At 39.8% G+C, this 27,934-nt stretch overlaps 1 protein-coding gene across 1 annotated transcript in view; it reads right to left on the minus strand.

Moving 5' to 3' along the window:
* Positions 1-27,934, minus strand: part of flt4 (fms related receptor tyrosine kinase 4) — a 63,513-nt gene that overhangs the window by 8,700 nt on the left and 26,879 nt on the right. The window contains exons 4-21 of the mRNA XM_052154649.1: positions 26,709-26,836; positions 25,000-25,174; positions 20,419-20,561; positions 19,141-19,312; positions 18,908-19,025; positions 16,957-17,132; positions 15,476-15,641; positions 13,286-13,412; positions 11,877-11,985; positions 10,467-10,808; positions 9,903-10,049; positions 7,297-7,428; positions 3,358-3,464; positions 2,888-3,023; positions 1,121-1,225; positions 925-1,038; positions 579-667; positions 324-441 (exon numbers count right to left, since the gene is read on the minus strand). Coding sequence (XP_052010609.1) covers positions 324-441; positions 579-667; positions 925-1,038; positions 1,121-1,225; positions 2,888-3,023; positions 3,358-3,464; positions 7,297-7,428; positions 9,903-10,049; positions 10,467-10,808; positions 11,877-11,985; positions 13,286-13,412; positions 15,476-15,641; positions 16,957-17,132; positions 18,908-19,025; positions 19,141-19,312; positions 20,419-20,561; positions 25,000-25,174; positions 26,709-26,836 — 2,604 coding nt within the window. The remainder of the gene's footprint in view (positions 1-323; positions 442-578; positions 668-924; positions 1,039-1,120; positions 1,226-2,887; positions 3,024-3,357; positions 3,465-7,296; positions 7,429-9,902; positions 10,050-10,466; positions 10,809-11,876; positions 11,986-13,285; positions 13,413-15,475; positions 15,642-16,956; positions 17,133-18,907; positions 19,026-19,140; positions 19,313-20,418; positions 20,562-24,999; positions 25,175-26,708; positions 26,837-27,934) is intronic.

Genomic DNA, 27,934 nt, shown 5'->3' on the forward strand with positions numbered 1-27,934 from the left:
TACTTGCAGTCAACTGACTGACAATTTTCATCACTTGAATGCATATATTGTTATTTTGATAATCAAGTATTCTAAATTGAAGCGAGGGCAGTGCAAATAAAAATGCGACAATATGAAAATGTGCTGCATAAGCACATACATCGTGTAACCAGTATAAACTTGTGAATAATGACAAACCTTATTTCTCATTAAACCTCATCACCATACGTATATAAACCCTGGTGAATATATAGAATATAAAAAGCTTAATTTGGTAAATACTTACATATGGAGCAATCTAACAGAGCCAAGTCTCCGTCATTTCAAAATAAGACTGCTCTTACCCCGAAACTGCATTGGGGGGTTGATGTCGGAGGAGGTGGATGGCTGATGTCCAAGCTGACCCATCTGACCCGCCTCGATCATTCTCCGCACCTGACACTGAGTTTTAGGAGACCGATCCTGCAACCACATGCTCAAGTTACTCAAGAACAGATGGCCACATCACAAATGATTTCTTTTTGATTATAATAAGCTGTTGTATGATGGACGATGTGATATATCATCACGTTACATCAGTCAGCATCTGCATCTCTCACCCTGTACGGTAAGAAGAATTCCCTCTTGGCGCGCAGGAAGTTGGAGAGATTTCCATATTTGCAGTATTCCACTATAACCATGAGAGGACCTAAAATCAGAAAGTAGTTTAGAAAGAGGCATGAGAATGAAGTATTGTAGTTGTAGTTTCATTCTTAGGGGCTGTTCAGACTGAAACTAATCTAAGACTAAATAAGCTAGATGCATTGCAACCAACAGAACAGAATTCAGGTGTCTCGAGACACGTTTCTGGCACGACATCTAAAAACGACATGCACATTTTCCATAACTTTCTTTAGTTTGGCTCTAATACCTATTAGTGACAGACAGTGATAGGTTCACACTCACCATTGGGTTTGGTACACGCTCCAAGCAGGTTGACAACATTGAGATGGTTTCCGATGTGAATAAGGATTTTCAGTTCTGACATGAGGGCTTTGTGTTCACTGGCTGTGGCTCCCTCTATGAAACACCACATTTAAAGTTAATTTAAGAGCCTGTGTATTCACTGACCTGTAGTTGTGTAGTTTGAGTAAGAATGAACCTTTCAACATCTTGACAGCCACCGAGCTTAAACAGGTCTTCTTGTCGTCTCCACTGATAGAAGCTTCAATCACCTTCCCAAAAGCTCCATGCCCGAGCACTTTACCTGGAGAAAGGGTAAATGTTATTTAAAGGAATATTTCAGGGTTTTTTCAGGCATTTGTGGCAAAATGATGGCAATTTTCTTTTATTTCAACTAGTCCCTCCTTTTCATGAAAATAAATAAATCCAGGTAACAGTGAGGCACTTACAATGGAAGTTAATGGGGCCCATATTTGGAGGGTTTTAAAGGCAGAAATGTGAAGCTTTTTTAATTTATAAAAGCACTTTAACTAAAAAAGCATGTTAATTCTTCTGTTAGAACTCATGTGCTAATTGAGTTGTATTAAAGGTATTTAAATCGTCATTTATACTGTCATTTTAGGGATAAGGCTTTACATTGTTACATCATCATGGCAACAATGTTGTGAAATTGGATCTAACAGAAAAGGTTAGAAAGTGATTTTATCACACTAAAATAATGTTAACACGAATATGGTTTACGTCTTGTGGCTATACTTTTATTTGAAAGTTTACGGATTGGTCATTCACTTCCATTGTAAGTGCCTCACTGCAACTGTGATTTTTGATTTTTTTTAAAGAAAAGGAGGAAAAATGTATTTTTGTGATCAACATTATTCCACAAATGCTGTCAATTAAGCTTAAGTTGTATTGAACCAGGAATATTCCTTTAAACCCAATATGCACAGTATTCCATGTAGTGCATCTCAAATAGTAGTATATATAAAAATGTGTGCATCCCAAATCATTGTACATTTAAAAACTGATGGCAAAGGTGTCTTATTAAATACTCAAGTATGAACTTTTTTACGAGCAGCATAAGTATGCAAATTGGCACGCAGCCAAAATCTTTAACATATTCCTTTTTATCTGACATACGGATAAAATGTTGGGTCAAAGCCCCTAAAGCAGGATCTCAAGAGGTAGTCAGTGAAAACACCTCAGCCAGCCTCTGAGCTTTGGGCTTTCTATTCATAATGTATTGATTTTACTGCTGTGCTACTCGCCCCAGTCCTGAGAAATATAAAATGTTTGTTATGTATGAAATATACAGAGTCAAATCATACGAGGTCTCCTAACACACAGGTCAAGGCTAGATTTCGAATGGCATACTACCAAACTACTCTTACTATTTCTGCAGTATATGTAGTAGCATACTACACACAGTTTGTGAAATTTGCAAGCATAAGTATGAGGACTTACATGTTTATACAAAATTGGAATAAAAAAGAATGTCACAAAATTCACATGCAAAATGGTGAGGTCATGTGACAAAAATGTTGCATACTACTTTTTGCATTGCACTACTAAATGCATTGTTTCACGTTCTATTTACAAAAAATAGTAGGCATATACTGCACATTAAGTACTACGTACAAGTATTCCATTATTAACACAGCTTCAGTAGTGGTACAATTTTATGATCATAAATATATTATGATTCTGGGATAAATGTTCTCTGCATGGATTGAGTTCAATCCTACATCATACTTCTTTAAATGTATTAACTGTATATATAAAGTGAATAGTATACACTGCACAGTAAGTAGTAAGCTGGTATGCCATTCTGAATACAGTTATTTCTTTTAAACAATATTTAGACCATAAATATGCTTTATTTCTGGGATACAAGCCTTGAAAGTTATCTTCTTAGATCGAGTTTATACTACATCAAAGCTTTTAAAATGAACCAACTGAGTGAAAGTACCAAGTCGCAGTCTGTCTTGTGATATCTCCCATTGGCTGGAGTCATACGACAAGTATTCACACTGCTCCTCAAGCGGCACCTCCTCTGGGTCCATGATGATGGACAGATAGCCTGTTTTGATATCAGCTGGGTTCACCTGCAGGACAACATCATAACAATTACTTCTGGCCGATACCAGCCAATCAGAACGCATAAGCGACGAGCATGAGGCTACACTGAGGCGAGCTTGCGATCCATAACATCTTGTAGAATTGCTGACTGTGCAACTCATGTTCAACATATAAATGTTGATGTGGTTTGCAAATATGTTGTTCTGGAGGCAGTGTACAGTATGTGTATCTGGGTGACTGCAGCTACTGAAAAGACTTGGGGACATCAGGGGTTAATTTTAAAAAGCATGTGAAATTAATCTGTTTGTGATTTAGATGCAGAGTGAAACCATTTAAGGCAATGCGACATGTTGTACTGACCCGTTTGACATTGCAGAAGATGACGAGTAGAAGGACCCAGAAAAAGATGGCAATGACTCCGGTTCCGATGAGAATCACGATTTCTACGTTGGTCTTGTCGTCTGAACCTGGCAGAAAATAGATTGTGTGTTATTATGAGAATGCATTAAAGCAAGCTTACTACCATATGCAGTATGTACATAACACAATCTTTCTGCACACTCAACATCGAAGCTCAGAATTTTTTTTAAGGCAATTTAAAGGTTGTCTGGACTTTGAAGGAGAAGGGAGAGGCACACAGGGCAGTAAGTAAACAATAAATCCCTGTCTGTCACTCACTCGACGTTGTGTCGATGTAGTGGTACTAGGGGTTCGCTCTTGAGAGCCCCAATCACCTTTGATTTATTTTATTTAATTTGCATGCCGCTCTCCGCCCCGGATATACTGGTATGAAAGGAGATGACGTGCACCACTCATTCAGACTTGTTCTTCGGAGCCGAGCGCACATGTTTGTTCGTCCCGTCAACTTAGCTGCTGCTACTGGATTTACCACATGTGTCCGCATGCAGGTGGTGAAACTGCAAGCACTCCCTTCAGAGGAGGAAGACCCAACCTTGTCATTGCTGTGTTCAGTTTGCACCCTGTGCATCTATCTGGACTGCATGCAGAGCTTTAGACGCTCGGAGCAGCTCTTTGTCTGTTTTGGAGGACAGCAGAAGGGGAAGGCTGTATACAGAGGCTGGCCCTTTGGATTGTGGATGCCATATTTTTGGCTTACCAATCACAAGAACTGCCATGCCCCCTGGGAGTTCGGGTGCACGCCACCAAAAGTGTTGCTTCCTCCTGGGCACTGGCGAATGGAATGCCTCTAACAGACATATACAGAGCACCGTGTTGGGCTACACCCAATACCTTTGCGAGGTTATACAACCTCCATATAGAACTGGTTTCAGCCGAGTGTTATGGGGTACCAACAGGTAAGGTCAGGCAGCTGGTTGGGTGTATCGCTTGCATTAACGCCTTTCCCCTTTCGAAGTGATAATGTGCACTATCAAAACAGTTCTCCGTAACTGGTGAACACTGAACTCCTTCTCGATTTCTTAAGCACTGTTCAGTAACGAACTTTGAGGAGGGTAACGCCGCCAGGCACGGTACTCATGGTGAGCCTGTGTACTTGGGCTCAGTGCTCAGTGGTTATTTCCCCCCTCGGTAATCCTGTATGATGTATTGCCATTGGTGCACCCTGTGTCTTCCCCTCAGCAGAGCTCCGCTCTGCCTCAGCCACTGTGGCTGTGTACCCTCTCCATAGATAGGGTCCTCCCCAGGGGTTTCATTCCATATGTGAAATTCCCGGTCAGTAAGTCCTTCCGGTAGGATGTGGTCTCTGGAGTACTCTCCCTCCTGGAGAGGGAAGAGCACTTTCCCAGTGCTATTCTATCAGGTGCTCAGCAGGAATTTGCTTAATACAAAAATCAGGAAAGGCTACCACCTGTAGCCTCCTCGGGTAAGTTCTTCCTCTCACCCTTAACGGGACCAGGGAGGTGCCTTACTTAACTTGCTGGAAGGTCACAACGTCATCCAGTTTGCACGTGTCTGCTCCTCCGTACCTAGTGACACAGTTCAGCACCTGCAGCATTTCTTATAGGAACTCCTAGTGTCACTACATCGACACAACGTCGAGTGAGTGACAGATAGGGAACATCTTGGTTACTGATGTAATCTCTGGTCCCTGATGGAGGGAACAAGACTTTGTGTCCCTCCTGCCACAGCGCTGAACTGACCACTGACATGGCCGGGACTCTCTCTCAGCTCCTCAGCACAAATCTGAACAAGTGGTGTACGCCATCTCCTTTTATACCCGTATGTCCTGGGCGGAGAGTGGCATGCAAATTCCACTCACCAATTTTTATTGGCCTTTTCTGAATAAATCCATCGTGATTGGGACTCACAAGAGCGAACTCCTAGTGTCCCTACATCAACACAACATCTCATTCCCTCCATCAGGGAACAGAGGTTGCATCAGTAATCAAGACGATATTTCTTACATTTTGTTTGATGCAGCTAGTGGCACAGAATTTACACACTTCATCTTTAAATTGCCCTAAAATTATTTTTACAATCATTACATACAGTTGAAGTCAGAAGTTTACATACACCTTAGCCAAATACATTTAAGCTCAGTTTTTCACAATTCCTGACATTTAATTGTAGAAAACATTCCCTGTTTTAGGTCACTTAGGATCACTACTATATTTTAAGAATGTAAATGTCAGAATAATAGTAGAGATAATTATTTATTTCAGCTTTTATATCTTTCATCAAACAGAAGTTTACATACACTTTTTTAGTATTTGGTAGCATTGCCTTTAAATTGTTTAACTTGGGTCAAACATTTTGGGTAGCCTTCCACAAGCATCTCACAATAGGTTGCTGTAATTTTGACCCATTCCTCCAGACAGAACTGGTGTTACTGAGTCAGGTTTGAAGCCCTCCTTGCTCGCACACTCTTTTTCAATTCTGCCCACAAACTTTCTTTCAGAGTGAGGTCAGGGCTTTGAGATGGCCACTAAAATACCCTGACTTTGTTGTCCTTAAGCCATTCTGCCACAGCTTTGGAGGTATGCTTGGGGTCATTGTCCATTTGGAAGACCCATTTCCAACTGAGCATTAACTTCATGGCAGATGTCTTGGGATGTTGCTTCAATATAGCAACATAATTTTCCTTCCTCATGATGTTATCTATTTTGTGAAGTGAACCAGTCCCTCCTGCAGCAAAGCACCCCACAACATCATGCTGCCACCTTCACAGTTGGGATGGTGTTCTTTGGCTTGCAAGCCTTTTACTTCCAAACATAACGATGGTCATTATGGCCAAAAAGTTCAATATTTGTTTCATCAGACCAGAGGACATTTCTCCAAAAAGGAAGATCTTTGTCCCCATGTGCACTTGCAAACTGCAGTCTGGCTTTTTTATGGTGGTTTTGGAGCAGTGGCTTCTTCCTTGCTGAACAGCCTTTCGGTTTATGTCGATATAGGACTCGTTTTACTGTGGATATAGATGCTTGTCTACCTGTTTCCTCCAGAATCTTCACAAGGTCCTTTGCTGTTGTTTTGGGATTGATTTGCACTTTTTGCATTAAACTACATTTATCTCTAGGAGACAGAATGCGTTCCTGAGCGGTATGATGGCTGCGTGGTCCCATGGTTTTTACACTTGTGTACTATTGTTTGTACAGATGAACATGGTACATTCAGGCATTTGGAAATTGCTCCCAAGGATGAACCAGACTTGTGGAGTTCCACAATTTTGTTTCTGAAGTCTTGGCAGATTTCTTTTGATTTTCCCATAATGTCAAGCAAAGATGCACTGAGTATGAAGGTAGGCCTTAAAATCCATCAGTAGGTACACCTCCAATTTAGTACACCTCCTATCAGAAGCTAATTGGCTAAAGGCTTGAAATAATTTTCTGGAATTTTCCAAGCTGCTTAAAGGCACAGTTAACTTAGTGTATGTAAACTTCTGACCCACTGGAATTGTGACATAGTTAAATTAAAAGTGAAACAATCTGTCTGTAAACAATATTTGGAAAAATGACTTAGTAGGAGATGGCCTAAACGACTTGCAAAAACTATTAATCTGTGAAGTGGTGGAGTGGTTAAAGAATGAGTTTTAATGACTTCAACCAAAGTGTATGTAAACTTCTGACTTCAACTGTATTTAATTCAGTTGCCTATCCAACTACATATCTACACTACTGCTTTCAAGATATTTTTAAATAAATATTTAAATGGTGAAGAAGAGGTAAATCATGAAGGTAAGAATGTAAGTAGTGTGAGTATATGTGTGAGTGTGTGTGTGCTTACTAAATAACTCTTATCTGAAGGACAAAGCTCATTTCTAACACAATGACAGTGAACTGTATAGTAAAGTGCCTCCTATCGCAAGAGACAGGTGCTCACCGATGACGGACACTGATGCAGAGGATTGAACACAGCCCCTCTTGTTGCAGGCAGTGCACGTGTACAGACCTGCATCTTCCTCTCGCACGCGCTGAATGCTGAGCGTCCGATTGGAGTCCTGCAGCAGGATTCCTGGACACACCCACAAAATTGTCAATCACAAAGAAATGTGCTCGGCCAGCCAGCTAGTGCTTTATATTGACTTCCTCTACTACATGGCACTTACTAAAGTCTGTTAACTGGATTACACAATGAAAGTTAATGGTGATTGAGGATGTCAGTCCCTAACATTCTGCTAAATATCTCCTTATGTGTTCCACTGAAGAAAGAAAGTCATGCGGGTTTGGAATGACATGAATGTGTGTAAATAATGACATAATAAATCTTTTTGGGTGAACTACCCCTTTAAAGGAATATTCTGGGTTTATAAACGTTTTCAACAGTATTTGTGACATAATGTTGTTTTCCCTTGTTTGTTGTTTTTTTCTTTTTTAAAGCAGTTGCATTTTTTAAAAATATTAAAAAATATTGCATATAATTAAAGTGAATGGGGCAAGTCCATAAATGTTCAAATTGACCGTTCACTAAGTCAGGCCTTCTGACCAAGGCTGTCTTAGCAACTGTTGCCGGGCTGCCATAACTGACACACATTTGCTATATTCCAATGAGTGCCTACAGGAGGAATGTGTGTTTGAATAGTTTTAAGTGGGGTTTTATCAACAGTTTTCAAAAATGTATTTAATTGTTGATTCATATCATAGTATAGAAGATGGCAAATAAAGTTTTACAGCATTGAGTGTGTCATATGAGATGTTATAAGCAGTTCTTTTCACTTAGGTTTGTAAAACCCTGTCAAATGACACTTTTCTCTAATCGTTTGCTTTTATTATGATTCACAGTCTCCACAGTTTTCAATCAAATTACTGTGTAATATAACAATTTCTTTTACAATAAATGTCAGATAAATATGCATTCCAATGTCACTCTTCATTCCAGCCCACTTAAGAATATTATCCATTCTATTTATGAGACAATTTAGCCAAAAACCGAGCCATTCACGGCACACTCCCATTCATTCCTATGGGGAGTTCTGCAGAGCTTGACAGAGCGAGCGACCGTAACTTAGGGGTGCGGAGCTTAGTGAAGCGCCAATTAACATTCAGATTACAAAAGTATAGCCACAAGATGTAAACATGATTTTAGTGTGAAATCTAATCTAATACCAGCCTTACAGGCTTATGATGTCATAACTACAAAGTTATAATATTGGATATGACTTTAGTCAGAAGAGGTTGGTAAGTGATTTTATCAAACTAAAATCATGTTAACAAGTATAATGTTACGAATTGCGTCTATACTTTAGAAACTGTGTATTAGAGCATTTACAGACTGGCCCCCCATTCACTTCCATTGTAAGTGCCTCACTGTAACAACATGTTTTGCTTTTTTTAAATAAAGGAGGAACATGTCACAATCATTTTTTGTGGTATTCACCATGCTTTTAATTGAGTTTAACTTGTATTGAACCTGGAACATTCCTTTAAGACATTATTTAGTTTGTTTAGCCGTCTTCCTCGTGAGAACTGTTGGCTGCTCTCTGCAGTTTCTGAGATTTCAGGTTGTACTATCCATGTGTGGGACATTTGTTGGCCACAATGTCTTCAAAACCTGACCCAAACACACATAAATCACTGTAAATGCACTGCATGTAAATTCACTTACAACCCACTATCAACCCACATACATTTCCCAAGATGTGTGCAGTTTTGTTCTTGCTATATGCAATGTAACAATAATCCAGTGGCCTGTCTAACTTTCATTCAGACTGGTTAATGGAGCTCATGAACCCTTCTGAATGTACAATGAGTCAATCAGAATGAATGGAATGCGTTAATTTCAATCCTGGAATTCAATTTGTTTGTGACAAAGAGTGTGTGTGTGTGAATGCATGAGTAAGTCTGCTTGGTTAGATAGGATTGCTGTGTTATAATGTAATCTGTAATGAGTTTGCTTTTAGACTAGTATATTTGTGTTATTTTGAAGCGGGGATGGGTTGCTGTACTACATGCAGAAAAAGGGAAGAAATGATGGGATGAAAATGAATAAAAAACTGTATAAATGTAAAAGAAGAGGAGGCTACCTATAACATCTATACCTATTCTTTATTTCCCATACAGTGTCCCATCAAACATACAATCCACATACTATGAAATATAGTAATTCCTCAATGAGGGTTCATTCAAGTTAAACAAAACTGTTTACATATTCTGGAGACAATGCGAGTGGTGCTTTACTGTGCAAAACCAACCGTCAAGATGCTAAGATATCTGTGTAGTTGCTAGGGTGTTGCTAGGGTGTTCAGGTTGGTTGCTAAAAGTCTCTAAGACTCTCTGGATATGGCTCGGGTACCTCTTTCAATGAAGACTACTAGGATGTTTTTATCGTCTGCCAGGTGTAACCAGTCCTGCTCGACCCGCTTCAAGCGGGATTGGAACCGGTGTCAGCTGGCATGGGTGGTGGCCGCACTAACAAGGAGGCTACAGTCTCTAGTGTCAGTCGCTAGTGCGCCTCTTGAGGCCAGGGGAGTGAGGTTTACACATACCAACCTGATATCTGGTGGAGGGGTTGGTTGTCTTTAAACCAGGACAGCTGGGGAGACGGTGTGCCCTCCACATCACACTTCATAAGCAGTGACTCGCTCACATTCACAGTCTGATTGGTGGGGTTGTGACGGTATCGAGGTGCTTCCAGCGCTGGGACACAGAGAAGGTTTTGGATTGGACTTAATAGAAAAATACTTTTAATGGTGATAGATATATAGTTCAGGCTGATTAATAGGCCAGTATATGCCCAATTTGTGATTATTGGCATATTCTTGTTATCGGTTTTCAATTATTTTTGAGTGAGTTTTCCACTTCCCTACATGTTAACCTACATGGAAGGAAAGGGAATATAACCTTAACCTACATCTAAATATTGATAAACATAATGCATATGCTATATTTACAAAACTGATGAACAAAATATTCACAAATGTCCGTTTTTCCATACTTTTTAATATATGCTTTGTGGACAAAATTTTGAGGGGGTGTCTGTCTACACAGTCTTAATGTGTAGATCTTAGCACAACCTATTCAAATTATAGTAAATTGCCAATCTATGACACTCACCTTTGACCGGGATATACTTGCGGTGGCAATGTTTTTCCCCACTGTGGCGGTTCTGCACCTCGCACACGTAGTTCCCCTCGTCCTGTAACTGGATGTTGGGTATGGTGAGCTCTAGGACCCAGTTGTTACTAGAGGTCTGGAACGAGAGCTTTCCCCCCAGTGTCTCTGTGTACTGGTGCAGACTCCTGCAGTCCAATTCTGGAGGACCTACTTGCAGGCCCAGACGATACCACTGCAGGTTTTCATAGGTGTAATTATCTGCGTTACACTTCAGCCGCACCAGATCCTGTTCTAGTGGTTCTTCCGAAGGCTCCATCTCTATTCCAAATCCTTCTGGAATAGCTAGGAAAGGGATGCACAGAGAATTGTGGCAGACATTTGGATAGCCAAAGACAGGAATGTTGTAAAGTAGATTTGCAATAGATTTTTACATTTGCAAGAAGTTGCACGTTGCAATGCGCTGAGGAGTAGTATTTGGTGTGTTGCTGTTCACTTACATGTGTTTGTGTGGTTGCCATGGCATTGCTTTGTTGTTGCCAAAGTGTTTTGGGTGGATTTTAGTGTGTTGCTATGTGGTTACCAAGGTGATCTGGGTGGGTTTCAGTGCATTGCTATGCAGTTGCTAGGGCGTTCTTGGTGGTTGCTAGGGTTTTGCTATGCAGTTGCAAAGGAGTTCTGAGTGATTTGTGCTTTGCTATGCAGTTGCTAAGATGTTCTGAAGTAGTTTTTAGTGTGTTGCAATGCAGTTGCTATACACAGTGTTCTTTGTGGTTGCCAGAGTGTTGTTATGCAGTTGCCAAGGTGTTCTAAGTAGTTTTTAGTTTGTTGCTATGTGGTTGCTAAAGTGTTCTAAAGTGTTTTAGTGTGTTGCTATGTGGTTGTTACAGTGTTCTAAATGGTTTTTAATGTGTTGCTATGCAGTTGCTATACACAGTGTTCTGGGTGGTTGTGAGGGTGTTGTTATGCGGTTGCCAAGCTATTTTGAGTGTGTTCTAAATGTTTTCGGTGCATATTCCTAGGCAGTTACTGAGGAGTTCTAATTGTTTTTTAGTGCATTTCTTTTCAGGTGCTAGACTGATCTGGGTAATTGCCTGGGGTTGCTTTGTGGTTTCTATGGTGTTCTGTGTCTTTTTAGTGGGTAGCTATGCAGTTACTAAGGTGTTCTGGGTGGTTGCTAGGGCATTGCTATGTGGTAGCTTACTGAAAAAAAATCAAAAGAGCCCACAAGAATCTCTATGCCAATCTGTTCTCTAGATATGACACAGGTCCCTCTTTCAATTTAAGTCTATGGCATTTTATCGCCTGCCAGGTCGTAAGTCTGACTGCTTAGAAAGTGACACTTCTAAAGTAAAAGTTAAAGCACAGTCAAACAGGTTTTGCTGCAGGCACAAAAGTGTTGTTGAAACTCACTGGTTATGTAGAAATAGATCAATCGTTCATCTTTTCCAACTTTGTTCTCCGCTGAGCACTTGTACATGGTGGACACATTGGCGTTCTGAATGACCACACGGCCTACAGTCTGTTGAAACAACAAAAACAATCTTTTATTATTATTATTGCCACACACAAGAATAAAAGAGGATACATTTAACAGATAGAAAGGCTCACATACCAGGAGATACATGTCTTCTGCGTAATGTGTAACATATGTGGACCAAAGCATGCAATAGTAAGGCAATAGTAAGTGGGTTCATTGAATCTTTGAAAGGTGTTTAAGGGTGCGTAATAACTAAATCAATGATTTGGGAAATACCGGGTGACATTTGGAATACTTTTATTTAGTTTTTCCTTTACCAACCCCCTTTTAAGCAGTTAATAATAGTGGAAAGAAATTATATGATGGTAGAGAAAACTAAATTATACTATAATATATATATATATCATGTATATATATATATATATATATATATATATATATATATATATTATCATACTGATAATAGTCATAATAACAGTAGTAATAGTAATAATAATAATAATCTTTATTATTGTTGGCAGATGTCTACATGGATCACACCAGGCAAAACAGCAGAATCCACCCAGCCAGTCCAGCCCTGATGCACCTTTACCCCAGGCCCCAAATGCGGTACGCGACTCCCAGAAGATTAGGAGCCACCTCACCCTCCATATTAGTTGAGCTCAGGTCCCCGTCCTGATCCGAGGGACCCTGCCCTGATCTCAAAATCGCACTGCAGTCTTTCTGGTTTTTCAGTATTATCTGCACTTCCTGGTGCCTCTTATAAGAGGCCACTTGGTGTTGAGATTCATATTTAACACTGTGCCCATGATGTACTATTTGATTATTTCCTACTGCCAAGACCCAACTCCAGTACTCAGGGCAACTGAGGCGCTCATACACAACCTCATGGAGGGGCTCTAATACTCATCGATTTCAGTTGAGCAACTCAGCAAAGCAAAAACAATTTGGTGAAATAAAGATTGACTGTTTCATTTGGATTACAGCTAAATGTCAAGCTCTATGTTACATTACACCCTCTTTCCCCTGCCACTCCTATTCCCAAATCCACTCACAGGAAATGACCTCACAGGTGTGACAGAAATCAGGAAGAGCGTACAATGTTAATGTGTTTTTATTCCCTCTTCATCCAGGGAGCAAAGCCTGGAAGATGGGTTTAAATATTTCGAAAGTGGAAATTGTAACACATTTGGCCCTGCGCCCCTGGATGTCAGATTTCAGATATTTGGTCGTGCTTGCATAAAAACTCAAGAGTTCAAGGTGGGGGGAAATAATATATATTTAATTTAGACATTTACGGGAAATGTTCAGGAAATGCAAAGAATTAAACAGGAAATAAAACCTTTTCTTTTCCATCCACCATCTCAGTCAAAGTATCAATGTTTTCGATAGGATTGATGGTGTGGTCGGGATCCAGATCCATCCAGTCTTGACAGAGGGGAATCTTGTCTCGTTGGTCTCTTCGACCCCTGTGAAAATAAAAAATGTAAGCTAGTAGCTTTAATGTTTCAATGTAGCTCCCTCAACATCGCGTAGGAGGTCAGACCTACAAAATGTATGTGGCTAAATGTTTTTAGCATAGCATATATAGGCTATGAACTCAGTGAGATCAAATATCTATGAGAAACTGTAGGATTATCACTCCCTAATGTATATGTGTGTGGGAGAGGAGAGAGAATAAGCAAGGGAGAGCAAGAAAATCAGGATGCAGGATGCTCACATGGACAGTTCCCACACCAGGAAGATCTTTTAGATGTGACTTCCTGTGTGTGATGAGAGCTAACTATGGATACAAATGAAGGCCACATACATTTCAGCCTCTAAATCATTTCAAAGGAACGAATTTCACAACAGTTCTTTATAAAATGGGCAGCACAATTATGCTAAGGCCACGCCTACACTTATACCTTTAGATATAACATTTTGGATTTGTTTTGGATCTGTATTCATCGGAGGAAAACACAGTTTTAGTGTGGATGAGAGGTATCAACATAGGAAATCCAATGTGTTTTAAACCAAAAACATATTAATTCTTTATATATATTTTTTTAAAATAATTCCTTACATTTATATTGTAATTTTCTAGGCACTCAAAGCACTTTACATAGTTTTGGGGGAATCTCCTCAACCACCAACAGTGTGCAGCATCCACCTGGATGATGTGGCAGCAGCCATAGTGCACCAGAACACCCACCACACAATAAGTCTTAGTGAAGAGTAGAGTACAGTGATATAGCTAATTAATATATAGTATATAGGGGATTATTAGGAAGCCGTGACGGATAGAGGCCAATGGTCACCCTTTACAAGAAGTGCCCTGGGATTTGCAAAGACCACAGAGAGTCAGGACCTCGGTTTAACGTCTTATCCGAAAGATGGTGCCTTTTTCACAGTATACTGTGTATTCCAGGATTGCTTTCTTTTCAAATGATATATGTAGTGCTGCCTTAAATTTCGCCAAAAGACAGAACAGTTGTGGAACAGGAAATGCACTATAATGTCCTACATTTTAGGCAACTCAATGTTTTAGAACAGAGCTGATATCTCCACAATTTTACCACTGCAAAATGAAACAAACAGCCTAAAATTGAGAGACAATAACTGCTGATAAATGAACATTTTTAAATTGCTCCATTGTATCAGTGTATTTCATGCATCCAAAATACTGTATGCAGTATACATGCTAAATACTGCAGCATTAGCAACAGTAGTAGTATTTAGTATGCTATATTAAATGTGTATGTAGTATGTTAGTACACTATTTCAAACATATCCTAACTTTTCCTCTAAGGGCCAAAGGAGGCTTAAAAACCCTTGTCTCCATTCATCCTGTAATTTAGATGACACATCACTCGTCGCAGGCCTCGGCCCTTCACACCGAGCTCTCCCCGAGCAGAGCACTATAAATATCACCAAAGCCCCCCAAACTTCTCTGCCTTCCCCAGCTGCCTTATCTCTTTGCAAACACGGAAGAACTGCTGCCACCACAAGGCCCGCTCAGCCCTTACAGCAGAGAAAATAAACAATGCTTCTGAAAACATGGGAAAGAGTGTATCTATCCAGTAACAGACTGTGGGCACATCGCCAAAATTGACAAAGTCTATCCACTCTGAACTCAGCATGAACCACGAGTGCTCACATTGAACACTGAATAGTGATTTCGACAGCTTCGCCAGATCAACGAATACTCCCATTGATTCATTACCGATGCTGGGAGCAGAATCCCTTAAGTGCAATAATAGCCGAAAAATATTAGGTATTTGGAGTACATTTTAACCCTAATGCTATTTGATCTTGATAGGAAGATGTTTTAAACAATTCACCAGTAAAAGACTTTGCCACCATTCAAAACCTATATATATATATATATATATATATATATTGTCCACATATATACTGTGTACATGTACTTAACCCCACTGACTTTCAGTCTTGACAGACAGATGTTTTCAAAACAATTCAACTGAAAAATACTTCCCTGCAGCTCAAAACCTGTCACATGTGGCATGTTGATCTAGTACGTGTTGCTTACAGGGTTCTGCGGGTGCTGTTGGGACCACAGGGGCTCCAGGGCCTCCACTGCCAGCTGATGGTGGCTGGGGGGGTGCCGGTGGCAGTGCAAGTGAGGGTCTGTCGACTGCCCTTCCTGTAAGGGTTAGCAGGCGATGCTGCCTCCTTCTCATGGATCTGAGGCAGAACTGTACCAGAAAATCAAGAGAAACGTACAACAAATACATATTAATGGACCATAGGCCCGATTTTCATTTGGTTTTAAGGAAATCAAATCATAATGGCTTTTAGTCAAAACGAGTTAGCTTTGAGGCCATCTACACTCATCAAGCAGTTTATGAGGTACACATGTACACCTTAATTCATGGAATTATCCTATCAGCTAATCGTGTGGCAGCAGTGCAATACATAAAATCATTCAGATAAGGGTCAGGAGCTTCAGTCAATATTCAGATCAACCATCAGAATGGGAAAAAATGTGATCTCAGTGATTCCGACCGTGGCATTATTGTTGGTGCCAGATGGGCCGGTTTGAGTATTTCTGTAACTGCTGATCTCCAGGGATTTTCAAGCCGACAGTTCTGCAGACGTTAAATGGCTTGTTGATGAGAGAGGTCAATGGAGAATGGCCAGACTGATTTGAGCTGACAGAAAGGCTACGGTATATCAGATAGTGAGCAAAATATAATCTCGGATGGGATGGATGGGCTACAACAGCAGAAGACCATGTTGGGCACTTTATTAGGACCATAGTGTTCCTAATAAAGTGCTCGATGAGTGTATATCAGTGGTTCTCAGCTGGTTTTGCTTCAGGACACAGACATTAAAAGTTGATAAGCCTATATTTATTTTACTAATTACTATTCTAACTATGCATTATATTGTTAGTTTCATTTAATTTTTAATGTTTTTGTATTTAGTATTCTTTATCCTCTTGTTAATGACCCTATCAGATCAGACCAGCGATCCATTTTTGGGTCACGACCTACAAGTTGAGAACCTCTGATCTTGAAGTTTCCAGCTCAGATCTTTACACCACCCCCTGATCCTTTTATCCCCAATTTGGAATGCCCAATTCCCAATGCGCTCCTAGTCCTCGTGGTGGCATGGTGACTATCTTGTGGCTTGTTGAGCGTGTTACTGCGGAGACGTAGCGCATGTGGATGCTTCACACTATTCTCTGTGGCATCCATGCACAACTCACCACGTGTCCCACAGAGAGTGAGAACAACATTATAGGGACTATGAGGAGGTTAACCCAACGTGACTCTACCCAGCCTAGCAACCGGGCCAATTGGTTGCTTAGGAAGCCTGACTGGAGTCACTCAGGACGCCCTGGATTTGAACTTGCAACTCCAGGTGTGGTTGTCAGTGTCTTTACTTGCTGAGCTATCCAAGCTCCCTCCCCCCCTGATTCTTAATCTCCATAAAATAATGGATCAAGCAAATAATTATCATTATTTATTTTTTTACATGTACTAAGTTGCATATTGAGAGAGTTACCATTGACGATGAGAGTAAAGTTTAGTCTTTTCTCCAAGGCAGCAGGCGTGTTTTTCAAAACGACCGTATATTCCCCTGCGTCCTGCTTACACACGTCCCTGATCTCCAGTGCCTGTTGCTGGACCTTAAACCTGCTGAACTCTGGACGTTTGGTGATCAGTTTCCCATTCTTATACCTGCACACATACATATTGCCATGAAAGTAAGGGATACTGAACAGTCAGATTACAATTACTTTTTTTGTTTTGAAAAAAATTCAAACCAGGAAGACAGCATGTGGCAGGGCGGAGGGCGGGGCCGGGTCGGGTCGTGATCATACACACCCGGTCCCTTATCAGGCTAATTAAGCCTTGGAGAGGGATAAAGGCCGATGGCAGACGGTGGTGCAATGAGAGAGAGATAGTTTACGGACATGTCCATCATGTGTGTGTTTATGTTTTGTGTGTTTTGGTTTAAGTTTTCATTAAATTATTATTTATATTGACAAGCCGGTTCTCGCCTCCTCCTTGCCCATCTGAACCCCCTTACATGACGGACATGTCCGTAAACTATCTCTCTCTCATCGCACCACCGTCTGCCACCGTCTGCCCTCTCCAAGGCTTAATTGATATCAAATAAATTTGAGTTAGAGCAGAGGTAATGCTCTAACTCAAATGTTTAGTCATGAAATTGGTAATCAGTCCTGGATTGCAATTCTGAAATAATCCACCCAGCACTGAGGATGCTTCTGTCTTCTAATGCCTTCAGAGGGCATTCCGAAGGGAGAACAATCCTTATCGCCATGCTGTAAACTCATTCCAAACAGAATTTCCAATAAAAAGGACTTAAAATATGAGTTCCGAATGACCGTTACTTTTGACCCCTACTCTTTTCAGCATTCAACTGGATGGTAAAGTCTACAAAGGGACTAGGGCATTGGGATGATCACTTCTGAATGGAACGCACCCATTATTGCTAAATAAATCTAGACATGGTGATTAGAACCCCAACACAAAGCAGAGCCACTTATTAAATGGCTACTTATCAAATAAAGAAATAAATGGGCATGAAATATTGATTTGAGTTTACATTATTTGATTATGTGAGAATAAAGAGGGCACGGAGTGATTCGAGAAATATGCAACTAGTACAGCTATGCGAGAAATTCGGTTACGACAATGATCAATTACTGTAAACAGTTTAGTGCTCATTTTACAAAAATGTTGATTATGGAAACATATGCAAAGTACATTCTGAACACATTGCAAATATATGCACAAGTTCAAAAGCTGAAAAGCTCATGAGTGATTCTCACGAAACCTATCAAGAAAATGTCCTGGTAATATTATACCCCTAATCATTAAAGAACAATTAGAGAATTATACTTTGCATAAAGAATATGAGCCTACATTTAGGAAAACTTGCATTGTGACATAACTTTCTGGACACAGACAGTAAGAAACTTTAACCCCCCAATTATCATTACTGTAATGCAACCGGATGTTTTGCTTTTACAATTCCCATTGTTTTCAATAATGATTCTCATTAATGGGACACAGATACTTTTTTTATGTGTAACCGTTACATTTATGCTGTTGTAAACTTTATATATTTTTTTCTATTATAATCAATGAAAATGAAAGGCAGTACCAATGGAGCACTACTGTGAATTTAAATATTATAGTATTTGTCATGTTGCAGTAGTAATCATATTATAATGACTTTATCATAATGATAATTATTATTATTTTTATTTTTTTTGCATTGTGGTCATGACAATTGGGGGGTAAAATATGCATAACTGTCATGAAAATAATGTCCTATAATAAAAATTCTCCATGGCCCCAAATTAAGGCTTAATTTTCTATAAGAGAAATATCATTTTTTATTAGTTTCTTTTGATTTGTAAATAAAATAGGACCATATAAGACTTGACATATTTCGTGAGAACCACCCTTATAATTTGACTTACCATTGTGTTTCTGGTAAGGGGTATGCCGACACTTTCAAAGACAGTCGGACAGATTTTTGTCCATCTCTAGCCTCTATAACTGATCCATTTCTGTAGTCCAAACTAATGAAAGGTTTCTCTGTAAAATAAAAAGACCTGTTAATAAACAGCAACTATTATAACTATTAAAAGATATTTAGGTATCTAGCTGTATAGAGGCATAAACGGTACTGGTCTGTAAATTTCGCACCTACCGTGAACTATGACCAAAATAGTCAGCTCTCGTTTTATTTCCATGCTGCCAGCAAAGCAGGTGTAAAAGCCGCTGTCTTTCACGTGAACGTCTCGGATGGTCAGAATGCTGGAAACTTCCGTGGCTTTATCCAGGATGTTCCGCACGGGTTGTAAACTCGCCACCCTATTGTCCTGTCCGCACAGGGCAAAAAAGCATTCTATCATTCTATCCCTTTAAATATTACACATTTGCAGATCCAGACATGTTTTCTTGAGATTCACCCAAACACTTTTTGTTATCAAACTAAATTTGTTAGGCATAGAATTGCACACAACAGGATAACCTAGCAAGATTTGTGTGGCCGGAATCAAAGCTGATGTAAAAATAAAATACTGGAATATGGAGAGCAAAAATAATGATTAGATAGATTTATGAGTGGTCATAGATCTGACAAGCCAAGGAGTGTAGGAGAATAATTAATCTGACGGTTTGCATATGTTAGTGTCACGAACCCCGCTCCCTCGCTCCGCCCCCTCGAGCTTCCACGCTCGTTCCGCCCCCTCGAGCTCGCACGCTCTTTTTGCTCGCTCGAGCCCTCACGCCCACTTTGCTCCTACTCGCTCACATGCTCGTAGGCAATCTCCCTTCCTCGAGTTTCTCACGCGTTTCCAATCTCCCAGAACATTATGACAACCTGCACTCGCGTCATCTGCACTCCTGCACATTAGTTTCACCTGCACTCGTCTCATCACCTGTCATGGTTTACACCTGCACTTGCCCCTATATATATCACTACCCTTTCGTCTCACGGGCTGGTTATTGTATTTAGTTTCCCGTGTCTTTGCCCCCCGCTAGTCTCGTCTAGTTCTGAAACTCCTCTCGTTTACCCCTTAGCTTGCCAGCTCCCCTTGTTCCCCTGTCTTTTGCTCCCTCTAGTCCCGTCTCGCTGATCCTGTTTACCCCGGCTTCGACCTCTCGCTCCCCTTGACTACTCGTCACTGGATTTGCCCCTTGATTGTACTTTTGCCTGCCTGCAATAAAACGCAGTTTGACTTACATTGTGACTGTCTCTTCTTGTGCGGGTTACAGTTAGCACAGATGTATTACTTCATAATGCAGTCACACTAAAGCCACTGGCCATTTATTCACAGGCCAATACCTTCTTTGCTACGCCATCAGTTAATAACATGAAGATCATTTTATCCTGCATTAGACAGATTGTGCTCTCTCTTGCAGTTCAAGCTGAAAGAGTTCATTATGCAGTTTACCACAGTATGCAGTCTGGCCAGGTAATTACCTTTTGGCCCGGATAGTCCCACTTGAATTCCACACCAGTGTTGAACTCCACCAGCGCAGTGCAGTTGAGCACCAGTATCTCCCCCTGCATAAGCTCCATGGGCGAGTCTTCTGGATACAGCTTGAGCTCATAAAACTTAAATCCTGTTGGGTGTTGCAAACATGGACGGTGAGTGCCAGCGCTTTCCAAGCCGTGGACACACTGTACCTAGCATTCTGTTATTTTCGGATGTGTTAGAAAATCATTTTTGGCAGGTTGCGCAACTGTAAATACCTGAAGAACTGAGATCTGGGAATTCTGAAATGTTGTATCATATTTTCAATGATCTCAACACTCTCATATAGGTCACTGAGCATATTAACCTCCCTCAAAATCTGTACGTTTAATATGTAATTTTGGGTTTAGCCATATGCTCAAGGTAATGTTTAAATAAATGTCAGAATTAAACACTCTGTCCACTTTTGTCCATACCACATGCAAATGCGAGATAATGGGGTGTGATTTAACTTCTCCAGTTAGTTTAATAAAAAGATTTGCAATGGCAAAATAGGGGCAAGAACTTCCTGTTCGATACTAAACCAGGGATGGGCTCTCTCAGGTGGAAGTGACCAATGAGCTAAATGTCTGAGACCACAATCATAATAATAAATAAAATTCTTGGGTAGGCCTAGCCCACCTTTGCCAACCGGCCTATGTAACTTATTGAAATGTAATATGGGATACTTACCATTCCAAATGAGGGACTTTGCTATGCTATCGAATTACATGAAATAAGAGCGGAGGACTGTAGGGAGATACTGTAGCAGGTAGCTGAATTTTGGAATACAATTCATTTTAATAACATTAACCATCCCAATCATAGATACATGTAATGAAGCCCACCTGCCCACATGCTCGAAAACCTTTTTTATTAAGGGGTCAAAATTAACTCTAACTAAATCACATAAATTTGCTGGGAATAATATGCCCAAATATTTAATGCCCTGTTTGGGCCACTGGAAAGCGCCAGCTGAAAAGCCATTACGGGGCAGTACGCTGTCAGAGCCAAAGCTTTGGATTTAGATCAATTGACTCTGTATCCTGAGAGCTTCCTTTCCTGAGAAAAGGAATTAATAATTCTGTGGAGGCAAAGCATAGATCGAGTGGGGATGGAGACGAATAATAAAATATAATTTGTGTAAAGTAAAAGCTTATGCGTCATACCTCCCGCCATCACCTCTCGAAAATCAGCTTCTTTTCTTATTGCTGCTGCTAATGGTTCCAGGGCAAGACACAACAATAATGGTGCCCCTATCCAGAGTAAAATAATCTGCAATTAATAAATTTGTTTGTACAGCCGCTACCAAGTGTCCATAAAGCAACTTAATCCATCCAATAAAAGTCTTCCCGAACCCATATATTAGCAAAATCTTAAAATGATAATCCCATATCAAACGCCTTTCAACCATATCAAACAGCTTTTCGGCATCAAGTGAGATGGCAGCGACCGGAGTCTGATCATTCGCCACTGACCACATGACCACATGATATTGATTAGACACTTGATGTTATCAGAAAAACTGCGGCCCCGGATGAACCCCACCTGATCTGTATGTATAAGAGATGTCAGAACGTTAACTAATCGGTTAACCAACATTTTAGTCAGAATTTGAACGTCTAGCTGGATCAGGGAAATTGGACGGTAACTCTTACACTCACTTGGATCTTTGTCTTTTTTAATAATCAGACTGATCCAGGCTTGTGTCATGGTTGGCGGAAGCTTTCCATTATTTAATGATTCTGTTCTTAATGATTTAATGAGCCAGTTCTGTTGAATAAGATCTAAAACACTCAGCGGCAAAGCCATCTGGCCTGTAGGCAAGGCCTTGATTACATCGCCAAGCTCCTCCAAGGTTATCTCAGAACCAAGATAATTTTTTCATCAGTTTAGGGAGTTCTAATGGTTCCACTAAGTTTCTAATATCTTCATTGGCAAACAAATATGAAGAACATTAAAGCTCAAGAATTCTTTAAAAAATTATTAACATCAGTGGCCGAGGTAAATATTTGACCACCAGCAGATTTCAGAGGGAATGGTAAAAGAAGATTCTCTCTGCTTTATATATCTAGCCACGTTTCCCTGCTTTGTCCCCCGACTCAAAGTATGATTGTTAAAGTATGACTGTCTTGCCATGAATAGCCAAAGCTCCACCTTCCGTGACAAAATAGTATCATATCTGTATTTCAGTCGGGTCAATTCTCTGAGGCCATCAGACAACATTCGGTGCTCCAGCTGTGCCTCTGCATTTTTAATATTCCCTTAAAACTCCACGAATTCTCGTGCTTTGGATTTTTTGATAAATGAGGCATACTGTATGATCAGACCCCTAAGAACTGCCTTAAGTGCCTCCCAAGCCACACCTACAGAAGATACTGAGAACCAGTTGGTCTCCATATAAACATTTATTTCAGTCTTTAACATTTGTTGGAAATTAGTATTTTGCTAAATGGATACATTGAAGCACCAACTATATTATTTATTTTTCTCCATATGTAGCAACACCTCTAAACTCACCAGAGCATGATCTGAGACATTTCCAAAAGATGTTTCCAATTGAGCAATCAACAACAGATGCAATGAGGGACTTAGATATCAAGGAAAAAAATCTATTCTAGAATAAATCTTAATGGACTGATGAAAAAATGTATAATCCCTCCCAGATGGGTTTAAAAGTCTCCAATATCTGTAAGACCAAGAGTTCAATGTTGCTCTAGGGGCCTTGCACACTTTTGCTTCACTATGATCAAGGACTGAGTCCATCAAAAGATTAATGTCTCCTCCCAATATTATATCATGACGGGTGCCAGCGGCTTGCAACATCCATTCAAGATCTATAAAAAAGCCCTGATCATCAGAGTTAGGTGTGTAAATATTAGCTAAAATAAAACTTTGCCCCTAAATTTCTGCTAAATCAATAAAGACTCTTCCTAATTGATCTTTAGTCTGTTTGAGAAATTTGAATTGTAGATGTTTACTTATCAGTGTAATGACTCTCCTGCTCTAATTTGAACCAGCACTAAAGAATACATGTCCACCCCATATCTTCCCAAATTTTTCAGCTTCCTGCTGGGAAAGATGCATTTCTTGAAGAAACACTTTATCATATTTCTTACGCTTAAGAAAATAAATAACCTTCCTTCTTTTTATGGGGTGCCCAAACCCATTCACATTCTACATATAGAGAGACAATCCACTCATATTAACATTTGACATTTTGACATATTAGAAAAATAGACTGTGTTTCAAAAATAAAATTATAAAGACCACATTCCCCATTAGTGCAACAATCAAACCCCAAACTTCCCCCGAACCAAACAAACAAAAAAAGAAAAACTTGCGCATTAACCCTGCGCACGACAGCGCCAACTGGCATCCATCCCTCTAAACTCAAACAGTTAATCTACGCCTATGAGAGCCCCCACAACAACTTTGCTGTCGGGTTGCTCGTGTCCGGTGTTTCTATACAAATTTTGTGAGGCATAATTATGTAACAGAAAATATATATATTACCCTAATCTTTTGGTAGATCCGGGCAAATCCCTCACACCCCACTTTGTCTCTGGGCCAGTGTCCTCATCTCTGCTTTGAAGAGACTATTTTGTCTCTCTATTTATTATTTTCTTTTCTTTTACAAAGTTACAAAATTGCTGCCAATGAGGAAAGTTATAATTACTATAAAAAAAAAAAAAACAATTTAAAAACTATTTCAAAGCCAGAGTAAATACTGACACCGTGCACGTTATTATTTTCCGGACCTTTGCTGGGAAGGAAATGTAGAGTCTGGACCTCTTAAAGCTTTAATTGAATACACCTGGCCTAGTAAGAGTTCAACTTTCCTCAACAAGTCACACAATTTGAGGTGTCATTCTCTTCTGTAGTGTAAACGGTGTGGGATGAGTTATATGCAGAATTTTTGCATTCATCCTAACCCTAAGTATGAACAAAAGCACTAGTGATACTTGTCATATCAAACACCACTTATAACCACAGTTGTCAGTAAATTTTTTAATGTTGCGAAAATAGAAGAGCTGGCATTGATTGATGTGTTTTAAATACATGGTTTTCACTGTGGTCTTTTCTGTGTGTTCAGATGAATCACTAGTAACCTCATGAATCTAAATAAACCCAACTGAGGCTATTTCAGTAGTTGGAAATGTGTTAGTTTGAATCCAAGCCCAAACACAGTAACTGAGCCAAACAATGCCATTAAGTGAATTGTCTTAGATATGCTAATGCATTAACAGTTCGAGAGGCCTGCTGGCATTGACTGTCATGCTCTATCGACTCTCTAAAGCATCATCTCAATGAAGCAAAGTTTTTAATTTTCCCTCAGAGAAGAAAAGGCTATTGACATTGGCAAATGTTTTGTATGTCCCACACTTTAGATTAAAAAAACATTATGGCCAATTCCAGATCCAGCCCACAGGAAGGACTTTTATTCAATTACCAGGACCAAATCTAATAGAGTTTCTGAAAGTATATCAAACAAAATTCAGAAAGTGGTAGAATCTGATTCAAATGAAAACTGAAGAAGAACTTACCTGTGGCCTGCACAAAATACACAAGTGATCTGGACTCGCTGTTTTGGGACACTGTGGAGCAGAAGAACCCGAAGAATATGGAACTGTTTTCAAAGATGAGTCTGGGAACGGAAAAGCCTCTTTTGTTATTCCAGGTGATCTCATCGCCTTCCAGAAGCGTAGGAGTTTGCTCTAACTGTATAATCAAGGGCAGACAATGAACATATGAGGGGGGAAACTAATATCAATGTACTAATCTGAATGTTGAAAAATAAAAAGACAGCCGTAATACTGCAAAACATTATTTTCAATATTTTTAAGATCACCTTTGCCAGTACAAATATCCAGACATGATTAAAAAAAATCGATTAAGTTACTTGTGAAACAGTCTTTGCCTTTGGCATATTAAGTCATATTAACTCTCTAAAAGTGCCTTCTTTCACCTCGCATTGCTTGCCTTAGTCTCTTTATTAGTCTCAAAGGTGCCGAAACACTGGTTCATGCATTTATAACCTCATGCCTTGACTACTGCAATGCCCTCTTCATTGGTTTACCTGCTAACTCTATTGCTATTATCCTGCTTACATTTAAATAATTTCATGGTCTGACACCTCGCTATCTTAGTGAATTGCTTCTCCCCTACAACCCGATCTTCTCGCTCAGGTCTTCTGGGTCCGGACTCAGATCTCGCCTCTCTACTATTGGTGGCTGGTCATTCAGCATTGTAGCTCCCAATATATGGAATTGACTCCCTCTGACTCTTCGCAGCATCTCTTCTATCTCTGAGTTTAATCTTTTTTGTTTTCTCAGTGTTATTTATCTTAATGTGTTATGCATTCACTCTCAATGATCTGTACTATCTGAACTGTGTTTTTGTGACTGTTCATTGTTTATGTATTATTGTGTTACTAATGTAAAGCGTCCTTGAGCTCCGGAAAGGCGCTATATAAACTAAACATATTATTATTATTATTATTATTGATATTATTATTATTTAGGTAATATTTCTCGAAATAGTCTTAGCTTTATTACATTTTTATATTTGCATACATACAGTCACAAACTTCCAATTTGTTTGGGTTTGGAGAGTTATTGTAAATAAAAAGGAGTCTGATCATTTGCAGTGGAGGATTATTTAATGTAGTTTGACTGTGGCTTTTTTATGTTAAATGGCTACAATTTCCTATTTTATCCTATTTTAAATCACACAAACATTCCATTTAATACAGGTATCTGTATTGATATCAGTATTGGCAATATTAGTCTTGTTATTGTATCATAAGAAAATAAGTGTTAACGCCATGCCTGAGCAAAATGTCCACAGAGGCCATAAATTAAGTCTAACTGGGGTATGATCACATTGCCAGGGCTGGACTGGTAATCTGGCATACCGGGCATTTTCCCGGGGCCTGGGCCGGACTGTCACATCAGTGGCGGACTGGCCATCAGAAGAACAGAGCGGGCCAATGTGTTGGCCATGAAACTGGCCGAATGGGCCACTTTTGGGCCAGTTGCTATGTAAAATCCCAGGCCGATTTCTCTTCCCAGTCCAGCCCTGCACATTGCTGAAATATTTCATTTCCTTTGAATCAGAGGCTATTTGTCACATGAGGGCAAAGTGCTGAACGTTACACTTATACAGTGCATAACTGCAATAATAATGGGTTATATCCCTAGAATAATCTATTCTGCAGAAACAGAGGGATCATGTGTGATGCTGTTGGACCTACCAAGAAGAGTGTGACATTCAGGTCAGGATCTGACACCAGACAAGGCACTTTGATGTGTGTTTCAGCGCCTGTTACGAAGATGGTCTCTATGCCGTTCTCATTTCTCCTGATAAATGGCTGGTTTGGGTCTGTTTAAAAATAAATGAGACATAAGTTGAGTTTTGATTTATCAAAAGTGCATCAAAAGTTCCTCTGGGAACTGACAGCATGCCACAGAAGCTGTCTAATGTCAATAGAGCTTATGTTTTTAACTCAGAGGTATTTAACACAGAATCTTCCTTGCAAATCATGCGATTATAAAACACAACATTCCACTTTGCCTGAAAATAAGCAGTCTTTAGATGGATTAGTTAGTGGATCATCTGAAATATTTAAGAGGGGTGACTTTTACTATACAGCTCTATCAACAGTCTCTGTCATTCCTAAAACCACTTAATAGTGGGCTTTTGTCTTGGTCAGAATCCATGTGTGCGGGACTGCTAAAGCAAACCTCTGCAGCTTTCGCTTTCCAAGGGCACTGCTTCTAAGCCTGTATTTGAATATCACCTGCTTGTTTAAAGCCGCCATGATTCTAAGAAGTGTGATTTTTCTTCACATGACTCAAAGCAATCACTCCAAGCTGTCGGCGCCCAAACAAAAGTTCCGGATCCCGAGTTTTATGTTTTTGCCCCGCGGTGGTCTGCATAAACAGACATAATAGAAAAAATATACAAATCCTCAAATTATGGTGATTCACAATAAATCATCTTCAGGGGGTGAATTACTTGCTTCAGGGCGCCTTCCAAAGAGGATGGGAGCAGGGTTATTATAGTGAAATATTTTTTTATTTATTTTCAATTTCATGTCCTTACAATTTTGTTTCATTTTTGCTAGTTTTACACTCAGTGACTGTTAGTTTGGGTTTATTTTAGTCTTTCAATGTTTTGTAGTTTTAGACCACATCCATTTGTTTTATATATATATATACATGGATTGGCAGAGGCAGGCTAAATACATACAAATTGTGCCGTTTTGATTTAATGTGCTGAGTAACATCATTTTTTCCACCATGTCCGATATTAAAATCAGTGCGACACACATTGCAAAAGGCGTTGCCATTGTCAATATGGTTTTGAGATATTAAATTAAATTCTTCCGTCCAGTTGTTGTTAAATGTACATGTATATATTTTTTTTCACCGGAGCACCACCTGAGTCTTCTCCTCTCATCTACCAGTGATGTTTGAT

The sequence above is a fragment of the Xyrauchen texanus genome, chromosome 23, assembly GCF_025860055.1.
Source record: "Xyrauchen texanus isolate HMW12.3.18 chromosome 23, RBS_HiC_50CHRs, whole genome shotgun sequence".
Lineage (NCBI taxonomy): Eukaryota > Metazoa > Chordata > Actinopteri > Cypriniformes > Catostomidae > Xyrauchen > Xyrauchen texanus.